We start from the raw sequence: 19945 nt of genomic DNA on the forward strand, positions 1-19945 counted from the left end.
ATCGATCCCGCTACCTCTCGCATACTAAGCGAGCGCTCTACCATTTGAGCTAATCCCCCTCGCTTCAGGCTTCTCGGCATCATGTCTTACCGCCCGCTGCCCTTGGTCTGCAAGGCAGTCCTTTCACGTGCGATGAAGACGCACGAATAGACCTTCCTTGCCTATTGTACGAGCTGAACTTTTGTGCTCCTCAATTCAATGCTCTTTCCATCAACTCATCTTGTCTTTTGACGCTTGGGGTTTTGCGCTCCTTTGACTCGCGGCATATCGGGTGACTTGAAACACTGAAGTTGTTGCTTACGGAGTGTGGAACATTGTTTTGCAACTGTCATGACGCTGTGTGAGCCTTTCATCGGCAACAGTGGCAGGCTGACAGCAGCGCCAGCGAAAGTTAGGGCAAATTTGTGGACTTAACTCTGAATGTGAGTGTTATGTAGGAAAGGGGTGCGGCTTTGCTCCTCTCCCGTGTAAAGGTGACGCTTTCCACGTGGTAGGCACGCAGACGTGGTTCTGTGCGAATAGTTGCTGCAAGTGTCTGAAAAGAGCAAGAAAGCGAGTGGCCCTGCCCCGTGTGAGGATCGAACTCACGACCTTCAGATTATGAGACTGACGCGCTACCTACTACGCCAACGAGGCCAGCTGCGGTACTCGAGCTGGAAAGTTTGCCTCACAGGGATTTCAGACGCCTGTTCCCTAATCTTGCGACACCCGCTGCTGGGTGTTGCATTTGCCTTTTGATCTCACCCGAGACTTTGGGGCTTTGTTTCTGTCGCGAGTCTGTCTTTCACAGCTCACCTAGCACAAGTCTCTCTGGCTGAAATGGCCTCTCTGCTTCAGCATCGTGCCCTCACTCAGCCATTAAAGACATCACTCGGACCTCTGACATGCTGCCATGAAGTGTCAAGAGAGAGTGGCGGAGACGCACTTAAGCCAGAGAGAAGATGAAAAGGGGGCGTGGCTGCTAAACGCTCCACACTCTCCTCGCAAGGCGTGATCAGGGGTTAAAGGACACCTTTCGGCACACCGAGCCCTCAGCGTACACCTGGAGGATGCGGGCATCGATCCCGCTAACTCTCGCATGCAAAGCGAGCGCTCTACCATGTGAGCTAATCCCCCTCGCTGTCCCTTCCTCCTCGGCGTCGCCTTGTGCCGCTTGTTCCCCTCTTACCGGGCGCCGTCCACTGCCCTTCGCCTGCAAGGCAGTCGGCTTTCTTGACTTATTGATGAAGGTCTGACGGGACGAGCGAATGACGCCTCCCCCCGTCCTCCAGCTCGCTGACAACACAGAAGCGGAAGAGTCGCTGTGGCTCGTTGGTCTAGGCGTATGATTCTCGCTTTGGGTGCGAGAGGTCCCGGGTTCAAATCCCGGACGAGCCCTCTTCCTCCTCTTCCACACTCCTGGGACCTGATATCCACATCACCTCGCAGCGTCTGCTTACGGCAAACGATGGAAGGTGACTGATGACTGAAGGAGCCTGGTCAATCCTCATCACGTGGCACAATGCCAGCGTGCAGTCAGCTGTCCAAGGCGGCAACCTCGTTGCTCGTTCAAAAGAACACGTCCTGAAAACTCCTCACCACTATGTGGTAAATGAGCACCGCGATCGCTTGTCGTCATGCGCCATTACTTGAGAAATGCAGAAGCAAAAACCGCCCTCTCTCAGCCACCGAAACGTGTGCGGGGCTCGCCTTGCGCTCTCTGCGCCTCGCATATTTGTGGAGCTGTCTGCTCTTCTTTCTGTTGAAGTACTCCAAATACTTCACCGTCCTGCAGAGCGTGATGTGCTCGCTGACAGCTTTCAATATTTGAAGGAAAACTACGAGCTTGATGGCTCGAATGTGAATGTTAAGCAATCGTTGATCAAACGCAAGGATTCGTGAGAGTATTCTCACCACCGTTTTCACTCGGATATACTTTTCATTTGCTAAGCTGCCAAATCGGACGAGAAAATGCCGGAGACGCACTCGGTGCAGACTGAGGTGGGGAAGGAGGCGTGGCCCTTCAATGCTTGACAGCTGAAGGACGTTGAGCGGAGGAGAACCTATCAGAAGTCGCAGAGGCTAAAGGAGAGCACCTGGCTCCCAGAGCTCCAGACTCGCACCTGGAGGATGCGGGCATCGATCCCGCTACCTCTCGCATGCTAAGCGAGCGCTCTACCATTTGAGCTAATCCCCCTCGCTTCAGGCTTCTCGGCATCATGTCTTACCGCCCGCTGCCCTTGGTCTGCAAGGCAGTCCTTTCACGTGCGATGAAGACGCACGAATAGACCTTCCTTGCCTATTGTACGAGCTGAACTTTTGTGCTCCTCAATTCAATGCTCTTTCCATCAACTCACCTTGTCTTTTGACGCTTGGGGTTTTGCGCTCCTTTGACTCGCGGCATATCGGGTGACTTGAAACACTGAAGTTGTTGCTTACGGAGTGTGGAACATTGTTTTGCAACTGTCATGACGCTGTGTGAGCCTTTCATCGGCAACAGGAGCAGGCTGACAGCAGCGCCAGCGAAAGTTAGGGCAAATTTGTGGACTTAACTCTGAATGTGAGTGTTATGTAGGAAAGGGGTGCGGCTTTGCTCCTCTCCCGTGTAAAGGTGACGCTTTCCACGTGGTAGGCACGCAGACGTGGTTCTGTGCGAATAGTTGCTGCAAGTGTCTGAAAAGAGCAAGAAAGCGAGTGGCCCTGCCCCGTGTGAGGATCGAACTCACGACCTTCAGATTATGAGACTGACGCGCTACCTACTACGCCAACGAGGCCAGCTGCGGTACTCGAGCTGGAAAGTTTGCCTCACAGGGATTTCAGACGCCTGTTCCCTAATCTTGCGACACCCGCTGCTGGGTGTTGCATTTGCCTTTTGATCTCACCCGAGACTTTGGGGCTTTGTTTCTGTCGCGAGTCTGTCTTTCACAGCTCACCTAGCACAAGTCTCTCTGGCTGAAATGGCCTCTCTGCTTCAGCATCGTGCCCTCACTCAGCCATTAAAGACATCACTCGGACCTCTGACATGCTGCCATGAAGTGTCAAGAGAGAGTGGCGGAGACGCACTTAAGCCAGAGAGAAGATGAAAAGGGGGCGTGGCTGCTAAACGCTCCACACTCTCCTCGCAAGGCGTGATCAGGGGTTAAAGGACACCTTTCGGCACACCGAGCGCTCAGCGTACACCTGGAGGATGCGGGCATCGATCCCGCTACCTCTCGCATGCAAAGCGAGCGCTCTACCATGTGAGCTAATCCCCCTCGCTGTCCCTTCCTCCTCGGCGTCGCCTTGTGCCGCTTGTTCCCCTCTTACCGGGCGCCGTCCACTGCCCTTCGCCTGCAAGGCAGTCGGCTTTCTTGACTTATTGATGAAGGTCTGACGGGACGAGCGAATGACGCCTCCCCCCGTCCTCCAGCTCGCTGACAACACAGAAGCGGAAGAGTCGCTGTGGCTCGTTGGTCTAGGCGTATGATTCTCGCTTTGGGTGCGAGAGGTCCCGGGTTCAAATCCCGGACGAGCCCTTTTCCTCCTCTTCCACACTCCTGGGACCTGATATCCACATCACCTCGCAGCGTCTGCTTACGGCAAACGATGGAAGGTGACTGATGACTGAAGGAGCCTGGTCAATCCTCATCACGTGGCACAATGACAGCGTGCAGTCAGCTGTCCAAGGCGGCAACCTCGTTGCTCGTTCAAAAGAACACGTCCTGAAAACTCCTCACCACTATGTGGTAAATGAGCACCGCGATCGCTTGTCGTCATGCGCCATTACTTGAGAAATGCAGAAGCAAAAACCGCCCTCTCTCAGCCACCGAAACGTGTGCGGGGCTCGCCTTGCGCTCTCTGCGCCTCGCATATTTGTGGAGCTGTCTGCTCTTTCTGTTGAAGTACTCCAAATACTTCACCGTCCTGCAGAGCGTGATGTGCTCGCTGACAGCTTTCAATATTTGAAGGAAAACTACGAGCTTGACGGCTCGAATGTGAATGTTAAGCAATCGTTGATCAAACGCAAGGATTCGTGAGAGTATTCTCACCACCGTTTTCACTCGGATATACTTTTCATTTGCTAAGCTGCCAAATCGGACGAGAAAATGCCGGAGACGCACTCGGTGCAGACTGAGGTGGGGAAGGAGGCGTGGCCCTTCAATGCTTGACAGCTGAAGGACGTTGAGCGGAGGAGAACCTATCAGAAGTCGCAGAGGCTAAAGGAGAGCACCTGGCTCCCAGAGCTCCAGACTCGCACCTGGAGGATGCGGGCATCGATCCCGCTACCTCTCGCATGCTAAGCGAGCGCTCTACCATTTGAGCTAATCCCCCTCGCTTCAGGCTTCTCGGCATCATGTCTTACCGCCCGCTGCCCTTGGACTGCAAGGCAGTCCTTTCACGTGCGATGAAGACGCACGAATAGACCTTCCTTGCCTATTGTACGAGCTGAACTTTTGTGCTCCTCAATTCAATGCTCTTTCCATCAACTCACCTTGTCTTTTGACGCTTGGGGTTTTGCGCTCCTTTGACTCGCGGCATATCGGGTGACTTGAAACACTGAAGTTGTTGCTTACGGAGTGTGGAACATTGTTTTGCAACTGTCATGACGCTGTGTGAGCCTTTCATCGGCAACAGGGGCAGGCTGACAGCAGCGCCAGCGAAAGTTAGGGCAAATTTGTGGACTTAACTCTGAATGTGAGTGTTATGTAGGAAAGGGGTGCGGCTTTGCTCCTCTCCCGTGTAAAGGTGACGCTTTCCACGTGGTAGGCACGCAGACGTGGTTCTGTGCGAATAGTTGCTGCAAGTGTCTGAAAAGAGCAAGAAAGCGAGTGGCCCTGCCCCGTGTGAGGATCGAACTCACGACCTTCAGATTATGAGACTGACGCGCTACCTACTACGCCAACGAGGCCAGCTGCGGTACTCGAGCTGGAAAGTTTGCCTCACAGGGATTTCAGACGCCTGTTCCCTAATCTTGCGACACCCGCTGCTGGGTGTTGCATTTGCCTTTTGATCTCACCCGAGACTTTGGGGCTTTGTTTCTGTCGCGAGTCTGTCTTTCACAGCTCACCTAGCACAAGTCTCTCTGGCTGAAATGGCCTCTCTGCTTCAGCATCGTGCCCTCACTCAGCCATTAAAGACATCACTCGGACCTCTGACATGCTGCCATGAAGTGTCAAGAGAGAGTGGCGGAGACGCACTTAAGCCAGAGAGAAGATGAAAAGGGGGCGTGGCTGCTAAACGCTCCACACTCTCCTCGCAAGGCGTGATCAGGGGTTAAAGGACACCTTTCGGCACACCGAGCCCTCAGCGTACACCTGGAGGATGCGGGCATCGATCCCGCTACCTCTCGCATGCAAAGCGAGCGCTCTACCATGTGAGCGAATCCCCCTCGCTGTCTCTTCCTCCTCGGCGTCGCCTTGTGCCGCTTGTTCCCCTCTTACCGGGCGCCGTCCACTGCCCTTCGCCTGCAAGGCAGTCGGCTTTCTTGACTTATTGATGAAGGTCTGACGGGACGAGCGAATGACGCCTCCCCCCGTCCTCCAGCTCGCTGACAACACAGAAGCGGAAGAGTCGCTGTGGCTCGTTGGTCTAGGCGTATGATTCTCGCTTCGGGTGCGAGAGGTCCCGGGTTCAAATCCCGGACGAGCCCTTTTCCTCCTCTTCCACACTCCTGGGACCTGATATCCACATCACCTCGCAGCGTCTGCTTACGGCAAACGATGGAAGGTGACTGATGACTGAAGGAGCCTGGTCAATCCTCATCACGTGGCACAATGCCAGCGTGCAGTCAGCTGTCCAAGGCGGCAACCTCGTTGCTCGTTCAAAAGAACACGTCCTGAAAACTCCTCACCACTATGTGGTAAATGAGCACCGCGATCGCTTGTCGTCATGCGCCATTACTTGAGAAATGCAGAAGCAAAAACCGCCCTCTCTCAGCCACCGAAACGTGTGCGGGGCTCGCCTTGCGCTCTCTGCGCCTCGCATATTTGTGGAGCTGTCTGCTCTTCTTTCTGTTGAAGTACTCCAAATACTTCACCGTCCTGCAGAGCGTGATGTGCTCGCTGACAGCTTTCAATATTTGAAGGAAAACTACGAGCTTGATGGCTCGAATGTGAATGTTAAGCAATCGTTGATCAAACGCACGTCTTCTAAGGATTCGTGAGAGTATTCTCACCACCGTTTTCACTCGGATATACTTTTCATTTGCTAAGCTGCCAAATCGGACGAGAAAATGCCGGAGACGCACTCGGTGCAGACTGAGGTGGGGAAGGAGGCGTGGCCCTTCAATGCTTGACAGCTGAAGGACGTTGAGCGGAGGAGAACCTATCAGAAGTCGCAGAGGCTAAAGGAGAGCACCTGGCTCCCAGAGCTCCAGACTCGCACCTGGAGGATGCGGGCATCGATCCCGCTACCTCTCGCATGCTAAGCGAGCGCTCTACCATTTGAGCTAATCCCCCTCGCTTCAGGCTTCTCGGCATCATGTCTTACCGCCCGCTGCCCTTGGACTGCAAGGCAGTCCTTTCACGTGCGATGAAGACGCACGAATAGACCTTCCTTGCCTATTGTACGAGCTGAACTTTTGTGCTCCTCAATTCAATGCTCTTTCCATCAACTCACCTTGTCTTTTGACGCTTGGGGTTTTGCGCTCCTTTGACTCGCGGCATATCGGGTGACTTGAAACACTGAAGTTGTTGCTTACGGAGTGTGGAACATTGTTTTGCAACTGTCATGACGCTGTGTGAGCCTTTCATCGGCAACAGGGGCAGGCTGACAGCAGCGCCAGCGAAAGTTAGGGCAAATTTGTGGACTTAACTCTGAATGTGAGTGTTATGTAGGAAAGGGGTGCGGCTTTGCTCCTCTCCCGTGTAAGCAAAGCTTACGCTTAAGCTGACGCTTTCCACGTGGTAGGCACGCAGACGTGGTTCTGTGCGAATAGTTGCTGCAAGTGTCTGAAAAGAGCAAGAAAGCGAGTGGCCCTGCCCCGTGTGAGGATCGAACTCACGACCTTCAGATTATGAGACTGACGCGCTACCTACTACGCCAACGAGGCCAGCTGCGGTACTCGAGCTGGAAAGTTTGCCTCACAGGGATTTCAGACGCCTGTTCCCTAATCTTGCGACACCCGCTGCTGGGTGTTGCATTTGCCTTTTGATCTCACCCGAGACTTTGGGGCTTTGTTTCTGTCGCGAGTCTGTCTTTCACAGCTCACCTAGCACAAGTCTCTCTGGCTGAAATGGCCTCTCTGCTTCAGCATCGTGCCCTCACTCAGCCATTAAAGACATCACTCGGACCTCTGACATGCTGCCATGAAGTGTCAAGAGAGAGTGGCGGAGACGCACTTAAGCCAGAGAGAAGATGAAAAGGGGGCGTGGCTGCTAAACGCTCCACACTCTCCTCGCAAGGCGTGATCAGGGGTTAAAGGACACCTATCGGCACACCGAGCCCTCAGCGTACACCTGGAGGATGCGGGCATCGATCCCGCTAACTCTCGCATGCAAAGCGAGCGCTCTACCATGTGAGCTAATCCCCCTCGCTGTCCCTTCCTCCTCGGCGTCGCCTTGTGCCGCTTGTTCCCCTCTTACCGGGCGCCGTCCACTGCCCTTCGCCTGCAAGGCAGTCGGCTTTCTTGACTTATTGATGAAGGTCTGACGGGACGAGCGAATGACGCCTCCCCCCGTCCTCCAGCTCGCTGACAACACAGAAGCGGAAGAGTCGCTGTGGCTCGTTGGTCTAGGCGTATGATTCTCGCTTTGGGTGCGAGAGGTCCCGGGTTCAAATCCCGGACGAGCCCTTTTCCTCCTCTTCCACACTCCTGGGACCTGATATCCACATCACCTCGCAGCGTCTGCTTACGGCAAACGATGGAAGGTGACTGATGACTGAAGGAGCCTGGTCAATCCTCATCACGTGGCACAATGACAGCGTGCAGTCAGCTGTCCAAGGCGGCAACCTCGTTGCTCGTTCAAAAGAACACGTCCTGAAAACTCCTCACCACTATGTGGTAAATGAGCACCGCGATCGCTTGTCGTCATGCGCCATTACTTGAGAAATGCAGAAGCAAAAACCGCCCTCTCTCAGCCACCGAAACGTGTGCGGGGCTCGCCTTGCGCTCTCTGCGCCTCGCATATTTGTGGAGCTGTCTGCTCTTTCTGTTGAAGTACTCCAAATACTTCACCGTCCTGCAGAGCGTGATGTGCTCGCTGACAGCTTTCAATATTTGAAGGAAAACTACGAGCTTGACGGCTCGAATGTGAATGTTAAGCAATCGTTGATCAAACGCAAGGATTCGTGAGAGTATTCTCACCACCGTTTTCACTCGGATATACTTTTCATTTGCTAAGCTGCCAAATCGGACGAGAAAATGCCGGAGACGCACTCGGTGCAGACTGAGGTGGGGAAGGAGGCGTGGCCCTTCAATGCTTGACAGCTGAAGGACGTTGAGCGGAGGAGAACCTATCAGAAGTCGCAGAGGCTAAAGGAGAGCACCTGGCTCCCAGAGCTCCAGACTCGCACCTGGAGGATGCGGGCATCGATCCCGCTACCTCTCGCATGCTAAGCGAGCGCTCTACCATTTGAGCTAATCCCCCTCGCTTCAGGCTTCTCGGCATCATGTCTTACCGCCCGCTGCCCTTGGACTGCAAGGCAGTCCTTTCACGTGCGATGAAGACGCACGAATAGACCTTCCTTGCCTATTGTACGAGCTGAACTTTTGTGCTCCTCAATTCAATGCTCTTTCCATCAACTCACCTTGTCTTTTGACGCTTGGGGTTTTGCGCTCCTTTGACTCGCGGCATATCGGGTGACTTGAAACACTGAAGTTGTTGCTTACGGAGTGTGGAACATTGTTTTGCAACTGTCATGACGCTGTGTGAGCCTTTCATCGGCAACAGGGGCAGGCTGACAGCAGCGCCAGCGAAAGTTAGGGCAAATTTGTGGACTTAACTCTGAATGTGAGTGTTATGTAGGAAAGGGGTGCGGCTTTGCTCGTAACCTTTTTGCGCGTAAAGGTGACGCTTTCCACGTGGTAGGCACGCAGACGTGGTTCTGTGCGAATAGTTGCTGCAAGTGTCTGAAAAGAGCAAGAAAGCGAGTGGCCCTGCCCCGTGTGAGGATCGAACTCACGACCTTCAGATTATGAGACTGACGCGCTACCTACTACGCCAACGAGGCCAGCTGCGGTACTCGAGCTGGAAAGTTTGCCTCACAGGGATTTCAGACGCCTGTTCCCTAATCTTGCGACACCCGCTGCTGGGTGTTGCATTTGCCTTTTGATCTCACCCGAGACTTTGGGGCTTTGTTTCTGTCGCGAGTCTGTCTTTCACAGCTCACCTAGCACAAGTCTCTCTGGCTGAAATGGCCTCTCTGCTTCAGCATCGTGCCCTCACTCAGCCATTAAAGACATCACTCGGACCTCTGACATGCTGCCATGAAGTGTCAAGAGAGAGTGGCGGAGACGCACTTAAGCCAGAGAGAAGATGAAAAGGGGGCGTGGCTGCTAAACGCTCCACACTCTCCTCGCAAGGCGTGATCAGGGGTTAAAGGACACCTTTCGGCACACCGAGCGCTCAGCGTACACCTGGAGGATGCGGGCATCGATCCCGCTACCTCTCGCATGCAAAGCGAGCGCTCTACCATGTGAGCGAATCCCCCTCGCTGTCTCTTCCTCCTCGGCGTCGCCTTGTGCCGCTTGTTCCCCTCTTACCGGGCGCCGTCCACTGCCCTTCGCCTGCAAGGCAGTCGGCTTTCTTGACTTATTGATGAAGGTCTGACGGGACGAGCGAATGACGCCTCCCCCCGTCCTCCAGCTCGCTGACAACACAGAAGCGGAAGAGTCGCTGTGGCTCGTTGGTCTAGGCGTATGATTCTCGCTTTGGGTGCGAGAGGTCCCGGGTTCAAATCCCGGACGAGCCCTTTTCCTCCTCTTCCACACTCCTGGGACCTGATATCCACATCACCTCGCAGCGTCTGCTTACGGCAAACGATGGAAGGTGACTGATGACTGAAGGAGCCTGGTCAATCCTCATCACGTGGCACAATGACAGCGTGCAGTCAGCTGTCCAAGGCGGCAACCTCGTTGCTCGTTCAAAAGAACACGTCCTGAAAACTCCTCACCACTATGTGATAAATGAGCACCGCGATCGCTTGTCGTCATGCGCCATTACTTGAGAAATGCAGAAGCAAAAACCGCCCTCTCTCAGCCACCGAAACGTGTGCGGGGCTCGCCTTGCGCTCTCTGCGCCTCGCATATTTGTGGAGCTGTCTGCTCTTCTTTCTGTTGAAGTACTCCAAATACTTCACCGTCCTGCAGAGCGTGATGTGCTCGCTGACAGCTTTCAATATTTGAAGGAAAACTACGAGCTTGATGGCTCGAATGTGAATGTTAAGCAATCGTTGATCAAACGCAAGGATTCGTGAGAGTATTCTCACCACCGTTTTCACTCGGATATACTTTTCATTTGCTAAGCTGCCAAATCGGACGAGAAAATGCCGGAGACGCACTCGGTGCAGACTGAGGTGGGGAAGGAGGCGTGGCCCTTCAATGCTTGACAGCTGAAGGACGTTGAGCGGAGGAGAACCTATCAGAAGTCGCAGAGGCTAAAAAGAGAACCTGGCTCCCAGAGCTCCAGACTCGCACCTGGAGGATGCGGGCATCGATCCCGCTACCTCTCGCATGCTAAGCGAGCGCTCTACCATTTGAGCTAATCCCCCTCGCTTCAGGCTTCTCGGCATCATGTCTTACCGCCCACTGCCCTTGGTCTGCAAGGCAGTCCTTTCACGTGCGATGAAGACGCACGAATAGACCTTCCTTGCCTATTGTACGAGCTGAACTTTTGTGCTCCTCAATTCAATGCTCTTTCCATCAACTCACCTTGTCTTTTGACGCTTGGGGTTTTGCGCTCCTTTGACTCGCGGCATATCGGGTGACTTGAAACACTGAAGTTGTTGCTTACGGAGTGTGGAACATTGTTTTGCAACTGTCATGATGCTGTGTGAGCCTTTCATCGGCAACAGGGGCAGGCTGACAGCAGCGCCAGCGAAAGTTAGGGCAAATTTGTGGACTTAACTCTGAATGTGAGTGTTATGTAGGAAAGGGGTGCGGCTTTGCTCCTCTCCCGTGTAAAGGTGACGCTTTCCACGTGGTAGGCACGCAGACGTGGTTCTGTGCGAATAGTTGCTGCAAGTGTCTGAAAAGAGCAAGAAAGCGAGTGGCCCTGCCCCGTGTGAGGATCGAACTCACGACCTTCAGATTATGAGACTGACGCGCTACCTACTACGCCAACGAGGCCAGCTGCGGCACTCGGGCTGGAAAGTTTGCCTCACAGGGATTTCAGACGCCTGTTCCCTAATCTTGCGACACCCGCTGCTGGGTGTTGCATTTGCCTTTTGATCTCACCCGAGACTTTGGGGCTTTGTTTCTGTCGCGAGTCTGTCTTTCACAGCTCACCTAGCACAAGTCTCTCTGGCTGAAATGGCCTCTCTGCTTCAGCATCGTGCCCTCACTCAGCCATTAAAGACATCACTCGGACCTCTGACATGCTGCCATGAAGTGTCAAGAGAGAGTGGCGGAGACGCACTTAAGCCAGAGAGAAGATGAAAAGGGGGCGTGGCTGCTAAACGCTCCACACTCTCCTCGCAAGGCGTGATCAGGGGTTAAAGGACACCTCTCGGCACACCGAGCGCTCAGCGTACACCTGGAGGATGCGGGCATCGATCCCGCTACCTCTCGCATGCAAAGCGAGCGCTCTACCATGTGAGCTAATCCCCCTCGCTATGCCTTCCTCCTCGGCGTCGCCTTGTGCCGCTTGTTCCCCTCTTACCGGGCGCCGTCCACTGCCCTTCGCCTGCAAGGCAGTCGGCTTTCTTGACTTATTGATGAAGGTCTGACGGGACGAGCGAATGACGCCTCCCCCCGTCCTCCAGCTCGCTGACAACACAAAAGCGGAAGAGTCGCTGTGGCTCGTTGGTCTAGGCGTATGATTCTCGCTTCGGGTGCGAGAGATCCCGGGTTCAAATCCCCGACGAGCCCTTTTCCTCCTCTTCCTCACTCCTGGGAACTGATATCATCTCGCAGCGTCTGCTTACGGCAAACGATGGAAGGTGACTGATGACTGAAGGAACCTGGTCAATCCTCATCACGTGGCACAATGACAGCGTGCAGTCAGCTGTCCAAGGCGGCAACCTCGTTGCTCGTTCAAAAGAACACGTCCTGAAAACTCCTCACCGCTATGTCGTAAATGAGCACCGCGATCGCTTGTTGTCATGCGCCATTACTTGAGAAATGCAGAAGCAAAAACCGCCCTCTCTCAGCCACCGAAACGTGTGCGGGGCTCGCCTTGCGCTCTCTGCGCCTCGCATATTTGCGGAGCTGTCTGCTCTTCTTTCTGTTGAAGTACTCAAAATACTTCACCGTCCTGCAGAGCGTGATGTGCTCGCTGACAGCTTTCAATATTTGAAGGAAAACTACGAGCTTGATGGCTCGAATGTGAATGTTAAGCAATCGTTGATCAAACGCACGTCTTCTAAGGATTCGTGAGAGTATTCTCAGCATTGTTTTCACTCGGATATACTTTTCATTTGCTAAGCTGCCAAATCGGACGAGAAAATGCCGGAGACGCACTCGGTACAGACTGAGGTGGGGAAGGAGGCGTGGCCCTTCAATGCTTGACAGCTGAAGGACGTTGAGCGGAGGAGAACCTATCAGAAGTCGCAGAGGCTAAAGGAGAGCACCTGGCTCCCAGAGCTCCAGACTCGCACCTGGAGGATGCGGGCATCGATCCCGCTTCTTATCACATGCTAAGCGAGCGCTCTACCATTTGAGCTAATCCCCCTCCCTTTCAGGCTTCTCGGCATCATGTCTTACCGCCCGCTGCCCTTGGTCTGCAAGGCAGTCCTTTCAAGTGCGATGAAGACGCACGAATAGACCTTCGTTGCCTATTGTACGAGCTGAACTTTTGTGCTCCTCAATTCAATGCTCTTTCCATCAACTCATCTTATCTTTTGACGCTTGGGGTTTTGCGCTCCTTTGACTCTCGGCATATCGGGTGACTTGAAACACTGAAGTTGTTGCTTACGGAGTGTGGAACATTGTTTTGCAACTGTCATGACGCTGTGTGAGCCTTTCATCGGCAACAGGGGCAGGCTGACAGCAGCGCCAGCGAAAGTTAGGGCAAATTTGTGGACTTAACTCTGAATGTGAGTGTTATGTAGGAAAGGGGTGCGGCTTTGCTCCTCTCCCGTGTACAGGTGACGCTTTCCACGTGGTAGGCACGCAGACGTGGTTCTGAGCGAATAGTTGCTGCAAGTGTCTGAAAAGAGCAAGAGGCCCTGCCCTTAAACTCACGACTTTCTGAAGATGAGATTATGAGGGTGCGAGAGGTCACTCATATATAATGAATCCAAAGTAACAGCTGCTGCCCTGTAGTCTTTGGTGATGTAGGGGACTAAGGGGAACACCAGATATTAGAACGTTTCTGAATACAGTGGAAATAATATCCCCAGTCAGAAATGAACTTGCATCAGTCCATTGAATTTTATTGTAATATTTCCCTAAAATTGCTTTATAGACACACCACAAATATACACAATGAAGTTTATTAATTCATGTTTATTAATCAGTGCAATTTAACAATATATTGTAATGTCTATAAGATTCTATATTTCATCTGATAGATGTAGAGCCTTTAGTATGCAATAGTGAATTTTCAGAATTCCTGGTTAATTAAGAACAAAAATTAAATACATATTTAAATTCAGTGTATGTCTTAAATGTGATCTGCCCCCTCTGACTGTTAACTTAATAGATTTGTTACTTTTTCATTCGGATGGTACTCTACACTTCTGAGTGTGAAAAGGGATAGGATTTGGGGATTCCGAGTGTAACGTTCATAGGCCAGTGCAAGGACACGTCCTCTTTTTAAAAGTCATTATTTAAGACAGTTGTGAACAGTCTCACTTCTCCCACTCACTCACAAGGTCAGAGGAGCAGATCGTTTCAGGTCATTTTAGTTCACTGTAGTTACAGAGGTCTCTCCTGTGTAGCATTATATGACTTACAAGTAAAAAACAAATTATATTTGCAAATTTATTGTATTTGCAGCTCTAAAAAGATCAACTTCAGAGACTTCTGTAACAGATCTTTTCAGGTCAGTCCTCTGACCTTGGGAATGAGCCTCAGGAAATTCAGAGCAGCGTGTTGCTCGCCTCTCACTTGCTCTGCGGACCGGTCCAGTAGGAGCCGCACAGTCACTGGGACGTGTGCTCTCCTACACCGCCTTGCAGTACAGTACAGAACAGGAGGAGTCTCCTCTTCCGTCTGCAAGACTTGCAGCACTCTGGCTGTGTAGAACTGGACCACAGCCACAGGACAGAGAAGGGGCGGTGTTCCAAAGAACTACCGTAAATAATCACTTTCAAAAAGATGTAGAAGGTTCTTTTCTTGAACGTACCCTTACATTTGCCACCACAACTTAATTCTCTGTACCCCCAAATCCCCAATATCCCTGCTTTCCCCCGAGAGACACAAGTGTATAGTGTCCTGGCACCCTTTCCTACTGCTAGGCGGTGCAGTTTGTTACAAAATAAAAGTAACTCCGTTATTGAGGCATCGTCATTCCCTGACACTTCCATGGCCCAGTGTACAACACTGGACACACACCTTTGGAAATGTCTGAGAGGACACATTTTGTGGATATCTGAGATGAACGGCTGTTAATAAAGACCCTGCCCTTCACAAGCACTTGAATGTTCATTCAACCTCTGGGCGAAGCCATTTCCAATTGGGGCTCCTTCTGGCCAGTACCTATTCCCACAAGTAGCTCCAGTCGTTGGGATGCTGGATGCTGGAATGACAGATGACCCAACTGGTGATGTGCTTGCGTGAGTTAACTGGTGTCATGGGATACCAGCTCTCAGGAGATTACAGCGAACAACAGTCTGCAGCTTTATTTCTTCTGCCAGCTGGAGATAATCAGGGACTTTACCAAGCTCCCTCGGTAACAACAGCACAGCGAGAGATATTACAGCAATCTACAGCTAGTCCATATTAGGAGAGCAGGACGAATGACTGGAGACAGTTCATCACATCCTTTTACAGAATACACTTGGTTACAAAACAGATCATGACCCTTCTGCCCTTTCTATTTCCTCATAGGATCCAAGAACAGTCAGTGTTAGATTGCAAGGCCTAAGGAGTTGTTTCAGACCTTGCACAGGGAAATGTAAATATAATTAATAATAATATATTTAGAGGTTTCAGGTTTTGCAGTCTTATTTTCCAATAATAGAAAAACATCGAGACAGCAGTTAATTAGTACAAGTACACATCTCATTTCATTTCAAGTACACCTGTACTTCACCGGGTGCCAACAGCGTCTGAAAGCGATGGTTGAAAGGGGATGGATTTCTTATTGTTTAAGTTGTGGTACAGTACGTGTTGCCAACTAAAGCTCAAACGCTCTCTACAATCTTTGGCTGAACGTGGATCTTGTAGGTCAAACTAATGTGTCGTGACTGAGGATGCCTCTTCTTCATGTCTTTGAACAGCTTCCGGTCCATTTCGTCCAGCAGCCAGCCCAGCAGAAGAACATGCTGGATTCTGGGGAGCTGCGCGATGGCCCTCACAAAGGCGACGACCAGGCGGGAAGAAGGTTTCATCAGATGAGACACGGGTCTGGAGATGTCCACCTTCACCAGGTTACTCAGGCGCCCCAGACAGTGGAACAATTCCTGCCAGCCTCTTTCTGTGGTGTTGATGCTGTGGTCTATAATGAGTTTATGAAGTCCAAGGAAATGGCCATTTTGGGTTGCCTTTGCTAAAAAATAGATTTATATTTGTTTACTACATGGAATACAGTTGTGGTATTGCAGCTGTAGGTAAGGGCAGCTAATCAAGCATTTTAATTCATTTGAATGTCATTTCCACAAATTAGTTATCTAAATTTGATATAGCATTACCATGAAAATCTATTTTTACTGTTTAAAAACAGTAGTATCAACCAAGATAATGTTTTCCTGATAGATAGGTTTAAACAATATTATTTTTTTAGAATACTAATACTACCATGTTGTTTATATTTCTAATAATAAATCTTCAATTGCATTGAAAAATGAAATGCACTATTGTTAGAAACAGAACTACTGTTTTATTACAACAATCCTAAATCAATAGGATAACAATTCTGGCATGAAGCTTATCAAAAATTAGAAAAAGCTCAATTTTATGATTTCCTATGCCTGATTAAAATAACTAAAAGCACTTACTTTATTTAGATGTTTTGAATGTTTTTTAACAGACATACTGTACGATGCATCCTAAGCAATGTATTTGAAAAATTACATAGAAAACAAAAAATATGATAAAGTAGAGAGTACTGTTTCTGAACCTTCTGGCTGCGTTCTGTGACCCATCCACTTCCTAACCAGAATATCCCACATGGGGTCACAGGGGAGCTGGAGCCTATCCCAGCAAGCAACAGGCGTAGGGCAGGATACTCCCTGGATGGCACACCAGTTCATTACAGGGCAGACGCACACACACTCTTGACTTAGGCTAATTAACCTACCAGCATGTGCGTGGAAGCCCACATCAACACAGAGAGAACATACAAATGCCACACAGAGAGCATCTTAGGAACTGAACCCAGGGCCCCAGCACTGACAGGTTTGATTTAGTTCTTATTTTTACACCATTTGAAAATCATACAGTAGGCTTGTCATAACAAGCACTTATTCTGTTGCAGATCTATTCTAAACGTAAAGGATCTTGGTACAACTTACCAAATGTGACAAGACTGTCATCGTTCAAACAGGAGTGCATTCGAAGGGACCTCAAACACGGCAGAGTTTGACAAGCTTTAATAATCATCTCAGCTGCCTCCTTCATGCCTCTTCCAAATGGCAGATGCAAGACTTCAAGGTTTTTAAGTTTCTGCAGTGCACAAGCTGAGAACACAGATAATTAGCAGCACTTTACTCAGCTCTTTTCAGGACGGCCTATCCCTTCAGGACATTCAGTCTCTTTACTATACGTACTGTACAAATATGTGCAAGAGGGGAGTGAGTCAAGACAAACTGGAGGTTCTTGTCTGGACCACATTTCCCAGACTGCTGTGGGGTGTGAGCTGCTGCCCGCTGTCACTTGACCCTTGACCTGCTGGTGGAAGATTATTGGTCAGGTGTCAGATCACAGAGAAGGAAGCTCAAGCTTCCAAAAGTCAGTTGCTGTGCTTTCTGCCATTTGAAGACAGACGGCAGATCCTCCGTTAGGCTTTGTGCATCTGAGGGACCAAGAGAAAGACACAGAGGACAGAGCTGCAAGGAAGTGTTTAGTATGAAGAGACTCAAGGAAATGTTTTTTGTTGGTGAAGAGTCACAGAGAGAGAGAGACTGGAGTTAAGAGTTGTTCGGTTCTTTGAGGAGGGCAATTAGCTTAGCTGCCCACTCCTGATAGTGAGGGACTGAAAAAGAGTTAGGCTTTTACTTTGGAGTTTTTTATTTCCCTGGACTATGAATAAACAGTGCTGTTTCTGAGCCTTATGTCTGTATGTCTGTTTCTCTGCATTAGCCTGTGTTTCAAGACTGTTACAACAAGTCCAATGGACAGTCAAATGTTTTCATCATTTGGTTTTCCATTGCAGGGCACATATAGATGCCAGCTGTAGATACTTAAATGTTTTATAGGCACACATACAATACAATATCTATGCGGTGTATTTTTAAAAATTGATAATTCTGTAAACCAAATTCATCAATCCATTTACTAGCCATGTTATCCGGTATAGGGCTGCGTGGCAGCTGGAGTCTATCCCAGCAAGAAACAGGTGCCTGGCAGATACATCCTGGATGTATCTAGATGTGCACAGATCTATATAACCTACCAGCATGTCTTTGGACTGTGGGAGGAGACCAGAGCATCTGAAAGAAACCCACACTAAACCGAAGAGAACATGCAAACTCCCCACAGACAGAACCCAGGTCCAGAATTAAACCCATGGCTCCAGAACTGCTAATGCAATGACAGGCAATGCCAATGTCCCAACAATACACCCCAGGGAGCCAACGTGCCACCCATGCAGAGCAAGCAAACTGATTTTAGGTCAACACAATCATGCCCAACATCTCGAAGAAATTGGAGCTGAACTGCATATCAACCAATCAATTAGCCTATATTAAAAAAGTCATAGAACTTAAGATCAAATCATGAATATGTTACAGTCTCATTGTCAATAAGACGAGTGGTTCACATGAAAGCTTCAGTAACTCAGCGAGAAGTGCCTGGCCTTTCGCCAAGTCAGTTTCCACCTACCGAAAGCTGGCATTACTTCCACAGAGTCAAACACTTCATTACACAGCTTCAGCACTTTCAGATTTGTGAATCTCCCCAGCTGTGCAACTGAGAAAAAAACAAAACTTTACAATTAGCAGAGATCACAACTACAACTCTTACATTTTCTCTTCTATTAAGTCCAGAAATAGAATACCCTCTGAACAGTTTGATCTGTGAAAAGGTTGTGCAGGAGAAATAAACCTAAAATCACAATTTATTTTACCTTTATTTACACACTGTAAAATACGTCTTCCAAGTGAAAAACAAATGGTCAGACGCTCTGAACAGTAATTGCAAATGAAAATGAAATAGAAACTCTGGCTGGGCATCTTCAGAATGAACAGTGAAATGTGAACCAAAGAGCACAGAAGGAAACTATGAGAGTGCAGAACAAGATTCCCAGGCATGTTGTTGAGGATAATGCCCTGGATTCAAGTGTTTCATAGCAAAAGCAGTTAACTACTCATGCAAGTTACATTCTGTCTTATATTTCCAATTGATTTGGGATGAGCTGTAGACCTTTGTTTTTATTTTGACATTATTTTGTCAGTAATATGTGAAAAAGTCTAGGCCAGGGTGACTAGTTTTGATAACCTCTATAAAACCCGCTGGATAAGAACTGCTAGAACAACAATCTGGAATGTGATCCATAAGAACATGGCGCAGACTCATTGGCAGAAGGAAACGGCTCACCAAAAGAGCTCAGCTGAGAATCGGTAAACACTATGCAGCCCAGTTTGAGCTCCTGCAGGCTAGCGCAAGGCAGGGCGCCGATGATGCCTTCCAACCCAGGACAGGAGTCACTTTCCAATACAAAGCTGGACAAGAGTGGGAAATGTGCGAAAAGCCACGCTAAAACAGAAACAAAAAAACGAAACAAAAAAATCAGCAGCTTCATACTGTTACTGGTGCAGACGATGACTGGCCACTCCTCCTGAAAACCAGAGCTGCTGGTTCTTTCACCAAGCAGGGCAGTGCAATCACGTTGCAATAATACAGTAGGATTTTTCCCAATAATAATTACTGTATATTGATTTGACCTCAGCATTGTCCTTACCTTGATTCATTTTGGTCTTTGCATTCTTAATTTATCTGCTTGTGCCTTTTCAAACAATGCTGTGACAACACCCAAAGTGCATTCTATTCCTTCGTCCTTTAACTTTTCATCAGCACTTTTGTAAGACTTACATTTTGGTTATTTGTAAGCATTAATGTAGCTTCTACTTGTCACACACTATCGAATCTATAAAGGGAAGGCTGTAGTTGATTACATAAATGAGTTTGGAAATTTTAGATGAAATGCAGTTAAGGCAGATATTTAGATTCATGCAGCAATGTTTTTTGCATTCGTATTGCTCCAAGGAACACATCTGTTCGGTCATGTTAAGTGTTTTTAAAGACAAAATGGTTTGATGTTTTAGAAGAAAATGCAGTCCAAACGCCCATATTTGTTTGCTCTGGCACAATATTTTCGGAATCATGTTTTGATCACCTAAAAAACAGTGCTTCCCAGTCTTGGTCAGGAGTAGCCATTCATTCCAACAGATCTTTGTTGGTCTGACTCATCCATCCACCCTTTTCCTAACCACTTATTCCAGTTCAGGGTTAGGGTTAGCCTTGTAGCACAGTGGCCCTGGGTTCAATTTCAGTGCTGTCTGCATG

The 19945-nt window shown here is 49.7% G+C and overlaps 1 protein-coding gene and 18 non-coding genes across 19 annotated transcripts; 5 read left to right on the forward strand and 14 right to left on the reverse strand.

Annotated features, from left to right (window-relative positions):
- Positions 1–563: 563 nt before the first annotated feature.
- trnam-cau (transfer RNA methionine (anticodon CAU)) lies at positions 564–636 on the reverse strand. The gene has a single exon. It is a non-coding gene; the product is annotated as a tRNA-Met (tRNA).
- Positions 637–1305: 669 nt separating this feature from the next.
- trnap-ugg (transfer RNA proline (anticodon UGG)) lies at positions 1306–1377 on the forward strand. The gene has a single exon. It is a non-coding gene; the product is annotated as a tRNA-Pro (tRNA).
- A 726-nt stretch (positions 1378–2103) lies between these two features.
- Positions 2104–2176, reverse strand: trnaa-agc (transfer RNA alanine (anticodon AGC)). Its single transcript has one exon. It is a non-coding gene; the product is annotated as a tRNA-Ala (tRNA).
- Positions 2177–2680: 504 nt separating this feature from the next.
- On the reverse strand, positions 2681–2753 carry trnam-cau (transfer RNA methionine (anticodon CAU)). Its single transcript has one exon. It is a non-coding gene; the product is annotated as a tRNA-Met (tRNA).
- A 407-nt stretch (positions 2754–3160) lies between these two features.
- On the reverse strand, positions 3161–3233 carry trnaa-ugc (transfer RNA alanine (anticodon UGC)). Its single transcript has one exon. It is a non-coding gene; the product is annotated as a tRNA-Ala (tRNA).
- Positions 3234–3422: 189 nt separating this feature from the next.
- trnap-ugg (transfer RNA proline (anticodon UGG)) lies at positions 3423–3494 on the forward strand. The gene has a single exon. It is a non-coding gene; the product is annotated as a tRNA-Pro (tRNA).
- A 723-nt stretch (positions 3495–4217) lies between these two features.
- trnaa-agc (transfer RNA alanine (anticodon AGC)) lies at positions 4218–4290 on the reverse strand. Its single transcript has one exon. It is a non-coding gene; the product is annotated as a tRNA-Ala (tRNA).
- Positions 4291–4794: 504 nt separating this feature from the next.
- On the reverse strand, positions 4795–4867 carry trnam-cau (transfer RNA methionine (anticodon CAU)). Its single transcript has one exon. It is a non-coding gene; the product is annotated as a tRNA-Met (tRNA).
- Positions 4868–5536: 669 nt separating this feature from the next.
- Positions 5537–5608, forward strand: trnap-cgg (transfer RNA proline (anticodon CGG)). Its single transcript has one exon. It is a non-coding gene; the product is annotated as a tRNA-Pro (tRNA).
- Positions 5609–6343: 735 nt separating this feature from the next.
- trnaa-agc (transfer RNA alanine (anticodon AGC)) lies at positions 6344–6416 on the reverse strand. Its single transcript has one exon. It is a non-coding gene; the product is annotated as a tRNA-Ala (tRNA).
- Positions 6417–6936: 520 nt separating this feature from the next.
- Positions 6937–7009, reverse strand: trnam-cau (transfer RNA methionine (anticodon CAU)). The gene has a single exon. It is a non-coding gene; the product is annotated as a tRNA-Met (tRNA).
- Positions 7010–7678: 669 nt separating this feature from the next.
- trnap-ugg (transfer RNA proline (anticodon UGG)) lies at positions 7679–7750 on the forward strand. The gene has a single exon. It is a non-coding gene; the product is annotated as a tRNA-Pro (tRNA).
- A 723-nt stretch (positions 7751–8473) lies between these two features.
- On the reverse strand, positions 8474–8546 carry trnaa-agc (transfer RNA alanine (anticodon AGC)). The gene has a single exon. It is a non-coding gene; the product is annotated as a tRNA-Ala (tRNA).
- A 510-nt stretch (positions 8547–9056) lies between these two features.
- trnam-cau (transfer RNA methionine (anticodon CAU)) lies at positions 9057–9129 on the reverse strand. The gene has a single exon. It is a non-coding gene; the product is annotated as a tRNA-Met (tRNA).
- A 669-nt stretch (positions 9130–9798) lies between these two features.
- trnap-ugg (transfer RNA proline (anticodon UGG)) lies at positions 9799–9870 on the forward strand. The gene has a single exon. It is a non-coding gene; the product is annotated as a tRNA-Pro (tRNA).
- Positions 9871–10595: 725 nt separating this feature from the next.
- On the reverse strand, positions 10596–10668 carry trnaa-agc (transfer RNA alanine (anticodon AGC)). Its single transcript has one exon. It is a non-coding gene; the product is annotated as a tRNA-Ala (tRNA).
- Positions 10669–11172: 504 nt separating this feature from the next.
- Positions 11173–11245, reverse strand: trnam-cau (transfer RNA methionine (anticodon CAU)). The gene has a single exon. It is a non-coding gene; the product is annotated as a tRNA-Met (tRNA).
- A 407-nt stretch (positions 11246–11652) lies between these two features.
- Positions 11653–11725, reverse strand: trnaa-ugc (transfer RNA alanine (anticodon UGC)). The gene has a single exon. It is a non-coding gene; the product is annotated as a tRNA-Ala (tRNA).
- A 1824-nt stretch (positions 11726–13549) lies between these two features.
- Positions 13550–19939, reverse strand: LOC148660639 (baculoviral IAP repeat-containing protein 1e-like). Its single transcript, XM_088638091.1, has 4 exons — positions 18977–19939; positions 18263–18349; positions 16735–16899; positions 13550–15770 (listed from the first exon to the last, which is right to left on the reverse strand). The coding sequence occupies exons 1-4, from the start codon at positions 19329–19331 to the stop codon at positions 15406–15408; spliced, it is 972 nt and encodes a 323-aa protein (XP_088494217.1). The 5' UTR covers positions 19332–19939; the 3' UTR covers positions 13550–15405.
- Positions 19940–19945: the final 6 nt, after the last annotated feature.

Source organism: Lepisosteus platostomus, chromosome 6, assembly GCF_059453375.1.
Source record: "Lepisosteus platostomus isolate fLepPlt1 chromosome 6, fLepPlt1.hap1, whole genome shotgun sequence".
In the NCBI taxonomy this organism is placed as follows: Eukaryota; Metazoa; Chordata; class Actinopteri; order Semionotiformes; family Lepisosteidae; genus Lepisosteus; species Lepisosteus platostomus.

What these genes read in the sequence shown, in the direction of transcription:
- LOC148660639 (XM_088638091.1), bottom strand. Translation starts at nt 19,331, where the DNA reads ATGCTGAGGTCAAATCAATATACAGTAATTATTATTGGGAAAAATCCT. An exon ending in TTCTCAGCTGAGCTCTTTTG is followed by an intron (nt 18,350 to 18,976) that starts GTGAGCCGTTTC and finishes TTTTTTTCTCAG; the next exon opens with TTGCACAGCTGGGGAGATTC. An exon ending in GGAAGTAATGCCAGCTTTCG is followed by an intron (nt 16,900 to 18,262) that starts GTAGGTGGAAAC and finishes CTGTGTTCTCAG; the next exon opens with CTTGTGCACTGCAGAAACTT.